General features: G+C 38.4%; 1 protein-coding gene across 7 annotated transcripts in view; it reads right to left on the bottom strand.

Moving 5' to 3' along the window:
• Positions 1 to 1,736: 1,736 nt before the first annotated feature.
• Positions 1,737 to 12,986, bottom strand: part of prickle2b (prickle homolog 2b) — a 183,310-nt gene continuing 172,060 nt past the window's right edge. For all 7 annotated transcript variants that reach the window (XM_067998844.1, XM_067998847.1, XM_067998849.1 and 4 more), the window contains 3 exons: positions 9,713 to 9,899; positions 5,105 to 5,944; positions 1,737 to 3,168 (listed from right to left, as the gene is read on the bottom strand). In XM_067998844.1, coding sequence (XP_067854945.1) covers positions 2,297 to 3,168; positions 5,105 to 5,944; positions 9,713 to 9,899 — 1,899 coding nt within the window. In that variant the 3' untranslated portion in view covers positions 1,737 to 2,296. The remainder of the gene's footprint in view (positions 3,169 to 5,104; positions 5,945 to 9,712; positions 9,900 to 12,986) is intronic.

Below are 12,986 nucleotides of genomic sequence, written 5' to 3' on the forward strand. Positions count from 1 at the left end.
GCACAAGTTACGGTCAGGCTCTCAGTCAATGCCACTTTTAATAGACCCAATCTCTCTCCCTATCTCCTTAAACTTCGGTTTGGACACCCCAGTCTCCCTCTCTCCCCTCCCCACCAGAGCCCCAATCCACCCATCCCCTATTGCCCCCATTCCCTGTTTCTCCCGCCGATTCCCATCCCCGACTTGTGCTCCCTATTCCCAACTTCTCCGCCACTCCCGGCATCTGCCCCCCCCCCCACCCAACATCCATCCCTCCGGACTCCCGCCATCCGCCCCCTCCCCCCACCCGCCCCTTTCACTCCTGACTTTTTCCAGCATAGGACACATTTTTGTATTGTGAATAGAAATATTTCAATAAATCTTTGAGCAGTATATTCAGTTTGAATGTTCAGTTCATGTCCCAACAGGCATTGTCAGGAACTTTTAGGGATTAGATATTCATAATTGGGGAGATGCTTTATATATGACCTTAATATCTATAGATCAGCTGGCAAGTAGATGAGCAAATGATCATATATCAACAAAACATCAAGAGGTTGAGCTTCACAGAGAGAAACTATGTATAGCACACTGGCTTTAGTAATATCAGTGGATTTAAAGTTGTATTTATGTTATTAGTGCAACTGGGCCTTCAGCCATTTACGCTCCCAAGGGCCATTGTTATATACATCTCTAGTTCTACCTCCTACAAGTTTGACTGAGGTCATGTTTTCATAAGCTATTGGGAGGGAAGGGAGGCAGTGTAGATGCCAGAGATGCATTTAGTTTGCCTAGTATTAGGATAACTTAAGCAGTGTTAGTGGAAATAAAATTGTGTGTCATGTTGCTGAAACACAAAAATAAATAACTAACAGAAGAAAGGACCTACAAGAAAAGGCTTTGAGAGGTAGCAATGTAGTTCCTAGTGGGTATGGGAATTCTTGTAGCACAAAATTGACCCTAAATTGGCACTCTTACTCAGCGATGCCATAGGATGTCTGATGTAAGAACAGACAATTGTCACACTGGTGTAAGTTTTTGAGGCCCAATTGTTGGGGCTTGGCTTTATTTGGCATTGTAATACTTGAGCCATTGGAGGAGCTCTACAGCATTTATTACAGTAGATGGCAACAGCCTTACTGCATTGTGGGGTCAATGGGTTATGGTGAAACATGTCAGCTGTTCCTGAAGCTGGTTCCCTCACCAACGAGGAATGGATGAGAACAATTTGTTCAGATTGCTTTACCGAGAGTTCAAACCTGTTGTACACTATTTTAGTATCAGAGCTGTTTCTGGGTACAATTATAGTCTCTCTGTATTTGCAGAAGTTTATGCCTGTAATATTACAAATGACTTCCAATTTAAATGCAAGTCTCCTTCACCCAGTATCTCTGCAAGGTAGCTACAACATGAAGTTACAGTGATTGGTTGAAGTGGAAAGGTGAATGGGGAGAGGGGAAACAACTCATCCAATTCACCCACCTTTAAAGATGGTTATGGGTTGCGCTACACCACAAAACTCTCATGAGAAAAAAAAAGTATCTTCAGCAAGCTGGATTAGCCTGAATTGCACACTTGCACTAAGTTTGAGAATTATGTGGAATTATCATCCATGGGAAGCTTGGATTTTTTGATAATAAACAGTAGAAATCATATTCAAATGTTTTAAAGAATTAAAAAAACATGTTGGTTAAAGGATGCAACGTTTTAATAAATTTCCATTGAAAACAACACAAATAAAGTGAACATGCATTGACTACTACTTCAAAACACTTTTTACATTACAAAATATAAAAATACTTTTCTTAGAAATCCTCGTTTGCATATGTACAGTAGATATAATTAACTTAGTGAATTTTCAATTTTAATTACAACACATTTGCATTTAAAAACACAATAGGTTAAGCAGTTCTGTAACTTTGTTTGGTATAATATATTGATTGTTAAGCTTGATTTTTAACATACTGTGGCAGTGGAAGAGAAAATACAGTACACAATATAAGAACATAGACAAATATCTTAAGTTGTAAACATGCTCACAGCTATGTATGTAATGAAATTCTAGTAAAATGTATACTATTTATTTGATGACTATAACTGTAGAATGTATATTAGATGATATTATATTACAAAAAAAAAATCGACTTAAACTGAAAAAGCAAGCAAAGAAACCCCTTCATTTAACTGCAGGAATATTGTAATAGCTTTTAAATACTGATTAAGTTATATTGCCTTTGCCAATGTTATTTCTTAATAATTAATTTGAGTGCAACTTTTTATAGTTTACATTCTTTCTGGAAATAAATTGTGCAAAATGTTATGAGATAATGCAGTTCTTGCTTTTTTGCCTCTTCCTATGATGTGACTGGTACCTGCCACTCAGAGTGGATGATAAAGGAACAGGTGAGCCATAACCATACATAAATTCATCACTAGTGATGGAGCGAAGCTGAACAGGACGTGGAATGGGTTGCCCTAGGAAGTATCCTTCTTCCTCAGATTCTGATGAGGAGGAACAGGTAGAACACCAATCATCATGGTCATTAAAATAAGGTCTGAACAACCTGTCACCTACTTGGTTCTGCAGCGTCAGGTCAGATGCAGTTCTAGGATACCGACTATATGGATCTCTCAGCTGACCATTTCCAAATGCATCCCTGCTTCTTCTTCGCATCATAAATTGTTCATAGTCTTCACTTGAAAACATGTGAGACCTGTCCCTCAATTGACAGCATCTGTCTGAAGCTAGGTGAAGAGCATTATCAGAACGGGACCGCCTGGATCTCCTTGATCTGTGGCGATGATGGCGAGAGTTATTCTCCCGATCATGCATACGCCTCTGGGTCCGTTCACTCATGGGTGCGATTCTAGCATTCATACCAGTTTGCATTCTGTTGCTTATGGCACCATCTGGACAGTCAAACCCTGGTGGCAGTCTTCCTTGAGCAGATGATTCTCTATACTGCAAAGGGTGCCTGAGTCTGTCCAAGGCTGGTTGCAGATCCTGGTGTTGCTGGGCAGAGTTTAAGCTTCGAATGGACTCTGTGCTTCTAAATCTAGCAGAAGAGTTAAGTGTACCCATGTTGCTAAGTTTTTCTGATCCATTCATACCAGAGTCTTTGCTCAAATCAGGCATTGAAAACCTGGACAAATGCTCCTGACGTTTGGCACCACATTCCACAGAAGCCCCTGAAAATATAATTATTCATTGGCAAGATTTAAAAAAAACAATGAACATCTGGCCTTAAAATTAAATACAGCAACTTGCAAATGTGTTTGAGAAGAAAAAAAAGACAAATTCCTTCTGAAAATAAAGATGAAAAGCAAATTAAGTCAAGTTTGTTTCAAGCAAGTTTTAAAATATGAACCTCCAAAATGATTTGCTGTATTAACTTTTTACATTTTATTTAAATAATATGATTGGTGACCATCTGCACTATAGTAGGGAACGAAGAATAGGCTGATCTACAGGAGGAGAGTACAGAATGGGCCTTTCAGTAAGCTTGCTGTCTATAATTTTCTAGTTCATTACAATTCTCCAGGAGAAATCAGGCACAGTCCATTATAATTACTCAAATACAGTTTTAGACATTGTTTGAAACTGTTTTTCAAAAATGCTGCCTAAGCTTAAAACAATCATGGAGAATTATATGCCTTTACTGATGTGCTGAAGAAGGGGACTGACATCTGGTTCTGTATAATGGCATTTCGTGAAGGTATTCTTAACTAAGTTCGACCATCCATAAGTGAGTTTGAATATACAGTGTTGAGCCATTCACAATTTTGCACTGTGATTGAATTTTATTTAATTGTTACCTGGAGGATTACACTGCACGTGTGATCAGTGAAAACATTATTCTCACGTGAGTGAACCATGTTCAGGTTTCCTGTTTTGGCTGACAGTGACATATCAAGTTTGAGATATTCCAGAATCCTTGCATGGGTCAGCTCATTAAGTTCTTTTTCAGGGCCACTTCAACATGAAGTTAAAAGAAATTAGTCTGGGCCTGAATAAATTGGTGACGACAATCCTCAATCAAGAACTGTCTAATTGTGTAGTTGCCACCAGTCATGTCCTGAGGACCACTGTAACTTGTATCATACAGCAATGGAAAAACTGGAGCGGGTAGATTCCTATTTTTCCAAAAAATAGAAGAATTGTCCATTTTTTGTGTTAGTTGATGAACTGTAAATTAAATCATGGGAACTCATGTCTTGAAATGTGCAATTCCTAAGAATGTATTTTCATTAGCAGCATTGAAAAATACAGCAGCCAATCAATGCAGAGAAGCTATAGCTAAAGCTGACAGGGTATTGGGTTGCATTAATAGTACCATTCAGTACAAATCAAAAGACACCATTCTGTCAGTATACAGGTTGTTGGTTAAACTGTATCTGCAGTAGTGTGTCCAGCTTTGGTTCCCCCACATGGTGGGAGTAATATAGTACTCTTGGAAAAGCTTCAGAGGAGAGCTACAAGAATGATTCCTAGCTTAAAGTATCTTAGTTACTCAGACAGGCTTAAAGAGATGGATCTATTTACTCTAGAGCAACACAGACTTAAAGGCAACCTTATAGAAGTTTATAAAATAATGAAAAGGCTGGATTGTGTGCCTATTGTTGGATTATTCCAGTTTGAAGATTGGGAAGGACCGAGGGCACAAGTTTAAACTACACAAAAGTAGCAATAGACTGGATGTTAGGCAGTTTTTCTTTTTCCAGACTGTAGTAAGCTTCTGGAATTTGTTGCTGGCTGGTGCGGTGAGTGCTGACTCTCTGCATACCTTCAAAAGGGAGCTGGGGCAGAAATCGCATCATATAGATAAGTGGATTAACAGATAATGAATATATGGCCCATGTGATCTCTGGGACTAGTTTTGATCGCCCGAACGAAGTGTCTAGTCATGATGCTGCAGCCATCATGGGTGTGGGGCAGGCTTGATGGACCAGCTGGGCTTTTGCTGCCACCTTAGTTGAGATTAGCTAACTTAGCACAGACCAGAAATCGTACCTGGGACATCTGGTGTCTGCGGCTCGGATATGAGTTGGCCTCTTTACCAACTCAGTCAATGGGTAAGCCAATAGGTTTATTTTAACTAATAATTAATCACAATTTATACTGTACCTGTTGCATTTGAAAGTGCAAGGGATTCCATCGATTCCCTTGGGGTTTGTTCCAGGAGTGTGAGCTGATCGGTAAAACTAAGTGCACTGATTGGGTGCCTGGTTCGACACTGATGAGAAATCAATTCTCTTTCCATCTCATATCCTTGTATGGTTGGATTTGATCGGGATTCAGTAATACTATGGCTCGATGCACTGCTAAAGCTTTCTTGAGCTCTGATTGCTGAAGGATAATAATCTTCTTTCTTTTCCTGGATAAAACTATCACTGTGATCTTTCAAAGCAGTTGAACTTCTCTTTGTATTAAATTCTTTCACCCATATATCAGTCTGATTGCTTATGCATTGCGTTGGATGAAATTCAGTCCTTACACTATACTGACTGACTGGTTGAGAAGGTCTTTCTGTAAAGTTAGCCCTCTCAGTGGAATCATCTTCGAACTGGTAGACATCTCTGGTTTGCCACAGTGTTTCTTTGTTTAAACTGGCAGCTTGACCAGCAAGACTTAGCATATCCATTTGCTGAGAAAGAGGATCAATATCTGCAGAATGCCTGCTCATTGCTGCTTGTTTTAGGCTTTTATCTTCGACTTTACTGCTGTTTCTACCTATTCTAGCACTGCGCCGGGACTCTCTTGATCGTGCACTTTGAAACGCAGAGTCTGAAGAGTCAGAGCCATTAGGATCTTCCCCAATGCTACAAGATCTGGAACAAAATATCTGTCCTTGTTTTGGTAGGAAAGGGCGTCCAAGTAGTGACTTCTTGCAACGTGCACAGCAGAAACACAACTCTGTAGCATGCCAGTGTTGACCATCATAGGTCATTTGCCCTTGGTCAATACCTTAATAAAATAACAAAATTTTGTTAAAGAAAACTTTCATTAGATCACTACCTAGAGCAATCAGAGACCAAACACATCATATTAGAATTTCTTAACCTACTTATGGTATTTGCCTGATCATATCATTGGACGATATAAATAATGCAACAGTGATGACTTGCATGACTGATGGTGTATCCAGATAAAGTTTTCAAATAGTGATGATAATGAACTGTGAATAAAATACTGATTTTCTGTGATCCACTTTATAAGCTATACTACTTTAACATTCCTTTTGTGGGAAAATGTTATCAAATGCAGTTTCTAGTGCATTATGTCGGTTTCAGCGCATAAGCAACTGAATAGCAGAATCAAAGGCAAAAGAAATCTTAACATGTAAAAAATGCAAAACGTGATGGTCATTGGGCCATTTTTCTATTGTTTCCCTTGGTACTTTTTTTCTATCAACTTTCGACTCCTTCCTATGATATGGATCCATATGTGTAACTATCTTTCGGTACCCTGCCCAAGTGATCATTACTCATGTGTAAGACATGACCGTCGGCATTACATTATTACCACTATTTTTGTGGAAACGAAGCTCAGTCCAGTCCTCACCCATCAGCCACATATACTCTTCACAATTCCAGAAGGGGTTACTGGATAGTGATCGAGAGAGGCAGCCCTAGGTGAGTTTCCCATTCCCTAACCCAGGGGCACTGTTGTCGATTGTATCACCCTTACTGCAACTCAGCACAGACCAGAGATTTTCTTGGTCTATATGGCTCAGCTACTCACTATAAAGTCACTGAGCCGTTGAAGAGGTTAGTGTGGCACAAAATCTAAATAAACGATGATTTATACAGGATTGTACAAATTTCTACGAAATTTTTAATTGTAATTTCCTGTACAGATTTCCCAGGGAGTGAAGAAATTAGCTATAAATCTGTACAGGCTTCTACAAATGTCAAGTAAAATTGGTAGGTGCCTGTACAAAGCTGTACAAAGGTGCCTGTGCAGATTTCCTATCACACTAGCCTAAAATCTTTTCAATAGATTGCCGGAACTATGTAAAGTGCTCTGCTTATAAGTTTTATTTAATGTCCTATTAGTGCTCCCAATACTATGAACATTTTAATTCTAAGTATAATTACATGATGTTGTAAACCAGTGTGTGAGGGGCATCATGCCTAAATAAAAAAAAATGCCATGACCTTCCATTTTCTAATTTAAAGAGCCCCTTGTTATAATTTTGTAAGGAGATGGTGCTAAGCAGATATATTAGCCACTTCCTAATCAACATAACAACAGGGACTATACTGTTAAGTGGTTGGAAAGTATCTTAAGGTGTGATAAGGCCATACATAAATGCAAGCTCTTTTTTGTTTTTGACCGCAGAAGGGTCACCTAAGCAGCCTTCATTGGTCCTCTAGTAGATCATTAGAGTAGTACTGGCAGTGGACTATGAAAATACTGATTGCATGGCCTCAGCTAGGGTGAAATAAGCAGCTTATAAAAAGGAAAGAAAAACAAATACTCCATAGTGTCATTATACTTTAAAGATTTGGGACATTAATTATGTATCAACTCTATCAACCATTAAGTTAACTTACCTTCTTCACTAGCTCACTTTTGGACCTGCTGCAAGCCAATTTAAATTATGCACACTGAACTAATTGAATGATGGATTCCAATAGCAACCTGACATTAATAGAGGGTAAAGTAACAACTGAATAGCATAGATAATTGTCAAATGCATGAACTTTTGATAAATGTAAACAGATTATACCACCATTTTGAGTGATGTGGTATTATTTCACTGCACTTATTGGGTTTTGGTGGAGCTGAGGGCCATTTTATGTATGGCCACAGCTATTTTAAACATAGCATTTGAATTTTGCATCTAATAGCAAATTGTAAGTCTAATTTCTTTGCTTTTTCAATTATTGCACATGGGGACAGCTTTGCTGTCATCTGATCATAATTAGAAATGGATATTGACATGGCAGTGTTTGAATCACCTAATTCTCATATACATGAGCAAATCTGACTATGTCCTAGGGGGGCAGACTAGCTATGGAAAAGAACACTGTTTGAGATTGAGTAGTTTTATGAAAGCTGAAAAGAGGCTAAAAAAGGTGAAGTGAAATCTCTTTACACAGTTATTAAATCCAACAGAAAACTTTAAATTTTGAACATAGTAAGGCACAACTAAATAAATGAAAAATTATTTAAAAACGAGCAACATTTCCCTCAATCAGAAAAATTTCAGCATGGATAAAAGCCATTTGCTCCAATGCACCTGTGCTAGCTCTATGTTGGAGATATCTACTCTAATCTCATGTGCTTGCTTGTTAGTTATTCCTGTTATCTGCAATCAGTTCTTTGCTTTTCTGTATCTCATATTAGTAAAAAAGCAAAAAGCCAACAGAAAATGCTACTGTAAATTTGTAACTCAAACTTTCATTTAGTAAAGTTGTGTGTTCAGGATAAAATGTCAACTTCTCTTTTTCAAATATAGTGGCTAATAACATATTTACCTTCTAATTTCCTGCTCTTTGGAGCAAAAACACTCAGCAGTCAACTGCAGATTTGGTCCTTCCCAATTTCATTAATTGGAGACCACTTAAGGTGATTACAGGCATGTCACTGGTGGTGGTGGTGGTCGTGGTGAAAGCAAATTGAGAGAAAGAATTCATAGATGCAGTAAATCTTTATCTTTAACACTTTTTGCACTTGGCTTTACACACTGTGGAGCATATATTGGGAATTCATGGGTGCATACCAAATTTGCAGGCCAACAATTTTCCCCATATGCACTCTTAGTGTACAAAGCTCCACACAGAGAGTGCTGAAGACAAAAAAATACTTTCAAGGAGCATATGACATTAAAGTATATTGAGTTAAGCATGATTTATTTTTCTTAGTGTATTAGGACCAATATGAGCAATGAAGTAAGGCAAATAACAAAAGTAGGAATTGGGGAACAATTGGGAAATAGTGATCACAATATATAATTAGGTTCCATGTAAGAATAGTAAAATGCAATGAAGAGTCAAAGTTAAGGGTGTTGGATGGAAAGGGGCAAAGTTCAATGTAAGTGCCAGTAGATGAAACCATTAAAAAAAAGACCAATAAGGGTTTAGGTTTCATAAACAGGGGTATAGAATACAAATGTGTTAAGTTTGTACAGAACATTGTTTAGGTGCAGTTAGAATACTGTGTGCAATTTTGTGCATCCTATTATAAAAATGACATCAAAGCCATGGAAAGCATTCAGCAAAGATTCACCAGAAAGATAACAGGGATTGGATGCTATAGTTATAAGGAGAGAATGGGACTATTTCCACTGGAAAAGAGAAGGCTAATAGAAAATATAATAAAGATTTTTAAAATTTTGAAGAGTTTTGATAGAGTGAATAGGGAAAGACTACCTTCTCTGGTTGGCGAATTGGTGAAGAGGATAAATTTAAAATCATTACTAAGAGTTTGAGGAGAGAAGTTAGGAGAAATTTAATTACAGAGGATTGTTGGAGCATAGAATGCTTTGCCACAGAATGGGTGAGTCAGAGACCGATGCTTTTTGTAAGGGAAAATTGGCTAAATATTTGAAGCAGAGAAAGATGTACAGTTATGAGGAAAGTGTGCGCATTGGGATTAGTTTTGGATTGCAGCAACATGATGGCCCAAATCGCCTCCTTCTGTCTGTAAACTTCTATGGTTTAATGTGCTAAGTAAGTCGAGTAAAAACACGAATGTACCAATACTGGTTCTTTAGTATAAACTTACCTATATGTTCACCACATGTATCACAATATTCAGCATAAAGAGACTCAAAGCAGTTACAACAATAGGGTCGACCTTCTTTCATGATGTATCTCTGGCCTCCCAGGACAGTTTCACATTCAAAACAGCAGAAGTGCTTCATATGCCAGTGCCTACTTTCAGCCTCTGTGCACTCATCTGCAAAGATGATCTATAAAAAGATATAGGACAATAAATAATTTATTATAGGACTGAGTGAAAAATACCTTTGCACATGATGAGTAACACCTCCAAATCCTGCACTGGGTCCACAGTTGAGGGATCAGTACAAATTTATTAAGCTTTAACTTTCGTGTATTTCACATCCCCAAACAACTGGAAATTGGAATACACAAAGATTAAAACAAGGTAGTTTCCTTCCCAATAATCATTTTTCTGAATGTGTCCATACTCATAGGATTCTGCTTTCCTCAGGTTGCACCAATTGCACAATGATTGAGTCTTTGAATACTACTTTGCTCACATCCAGACCAGTTCCCACAGTAGCTGAGCACTATATATGATTACATCAGCACCAAATATTCATAGTTCAGCTTTCTAATTTTTTTAAAAAATTGTCTTTTCTAAAGTTTACACACAGACTCAAATTTCATGAACCGTGCACATTTTAATTGCATGGTTCTTTCACTGGGAGCCACGCACATTTACAGGTTGAGGCAATTTGTTCTGTCCTGGTCCCTGGAATGAAGCTAGATATGGGGGACAGTGGATTCTGTCTACACTGACCTGTGGTCTTGCTGGTTTTCTCTGGCTATTAATATATGTTCACTGTTGTTCTGTTTCCTCCTTCTGGGAACTGGTTTGGGTATTCGGGATGGGGAGTAGGGTATGATCAATCGAGTTTCCAGGAAAAAGCATCAGAGTATCTGGTACTTTTCCAATTTCAGATGGATGCAGAAGATCATTCATTTCAATCTGCATATCATTTCATGGGTGTTTCTTCCAACTTAGTTCTAGCATGTTAAATCATCAAACACTATTCCATCTCCAATTTTAAAATAAACCTATGCTTGAAATGGAGCTGACAAGTTTATTTGAAATATGGTGAACCACTATATAACCAAGGTGACAAATTATACTCATGGACAGATAAACGGGCAATGCTATTGCACAACTTAACCCTCCCGATTCTAATGGAATGTAGGAAGGGAGTTTCCCTTTGAGGCACTGTCGTAAATCACATTTCTAACCTTCAGTTGCCATTTGTCTTGACTCAAATTGCCATACATCATTATTCAGTTACGTGTCGAAATAAACAGCTGAGAAAGGAGCAGGTTTTATGCCATCAGTATTAGCAATGATAGCGCTGAATTGGTACCCGCATCAGCTGTTAGGGTGACATTGTTTATGGGCATTTTTCATGGTAACCAATTGAGCTAAATTTTAATTTGGCCAAAGCTTAGCAGAGCTAAATTTGACATTTCTATAAATAGAATCAGGACTCATTAGCATAGAGGTACAAGCTCGATCAGAAGTTGGTAGTGGTGGGTAAGTGGAACCCACTTGACCGGTAGTGCGCTGACTCCATGCAAATTTCCAGCGAACACTAATTTAAATGTAATGGATGGGCTCCAGTTATGGAAAAGATTCCTCATTGGGAGCTTGATTATTGTGGGATGGGAAATCGCGTGCTGCTGCTGCTGCTGGTTTTCTAGGCCTGCACAAGGCTAAAGGTGGAGGCATCCAATTTTTGGAAATTTGCAAAGCAACAAGCTTGTGAGCCACAAGCAATAAGCACAAGCAGTGGACTAGGTTACGGAGCAGCCTAGTTTCTGATGCAGATGTAGAGATTTTTTTTTTAAGGAAGTGAAGCAGAGGCCGAGGACCTTCTTTGTCACTGAACATTCTTGACTTCCCAAGAAGAGCAGGCCGGGGTAATGGGAGCAGCTGGCTACTAGTGTGACTGCCTCCTCCATAACCCCGTATATATATATATATATATATATATATATAGAAGTAATGCAAAAAAAAGTTCAATGACTTTACCAGGTCTACTAAGATAGAGGCCCACCATAATCTTCTATTAATGTAGTGTACTAAGCATGTATACCACCTACCATTAGTTCCCTCTCACAATGTCTTACAGTATTTTCACACCTTACCACGAATGCCCATGTTGCAGTGGGCTGCCCTATACACCCTTTGCCTGAAAATGTCCAGTCACTCACATCTTTACAAGCATTCAGCTCAAAACCATCCTCCCATTTACTGTAGCTGGATGTTACATGTTTATGTGGTCATACACACTATGTTTACATGCTGACACCCGAGTACTGCTGCAGCTTATAATAACCATTGAAAATTCTTACTTCTTTAACTCTATTTGCAGGTGAAGATAGCCCATAATACCTGAGAGAGGACACATGCCACAAGCAGACTCCCTGGGGGTAAAATTCAATTTTGGCAAGGCACAAAATGGGCAGCAGTGGATCGATCAATCGCCTGTTATACAACCCGCCCGATTCTCCTTTCAGTTGACTTCAATGGAAATGAAAATCGGGTGGGGAGCATAATGGGCGGCTGTTCCACTACCGTCCATCTTGCGCCCCTGCCAAAGTTAAATTTCACTCCCAACTTTAAAACTCTTACCCTGTAAGAGGAATAAACACTCTTAATACTTGAAAAGGAGATCATTAAGAATGCAGGAAATGGGGAAGTAGGAGGTTTACTGCCAATTTTGGCAGCTTTTAAAACCTTGCTTAAAATGCACCTCTTTGACCATTCTTTTTATCACCCTTCCTAAGATCTCCTGCTTTGGCTCAGTGTTTAATTTTTCATTGCGCCTCTGTGAATCACTTTGGGATATTTTTCAATATAAAGGCAATAGATAAATTCAAGTTGTTGTTGAAGGTGTCCATTACTCTGAAATGCCCATAAGACTGAAGTTTCAATGAATGCAGCACTAAAATTATGAAAAACTATTTGAAACAATTTTATTTCTGTAAAACATGCTTCGAGATATGGCAAACGTTTACATGTTTTAAAGAAACCAAATACAGTCCAGCAAGTGTTAAAGTTTAGTACTGTATAAACTTGTAAAAGTTTACAAGTTGAGAAACATAATCCTTTTGACACGAAGTGCCACAACTTTGAGAAGTGGAATTCTGAGGTTGTGCAGAATAGGAAAAGGCATCACATTGTCTCCTGTAATTGATAATTACAATAAATGCTAAACATGCCAATTTAATAGTATTCTTGCAGACATATTAATAAGTTTAAAGTGGTCTATTTTAGTCTA

The sequence above is a fragment of the Heptranchias perlo genome, chromosome 17 (genome assembly GCF_035084215.1).
Source record: "Heptranchias perlo isolate sHepPer1 chromosome 17, sHepPer1.hap1, whole genome shotgun sequence".
Taxonomy (NCBI): domain Eukaryota; kingdom Metazoa; phylum Chordata; class Chondrichthyes; order Hexanchiformes; family Hexanchidae; genus Heptranchias; species Heptranchias perlo.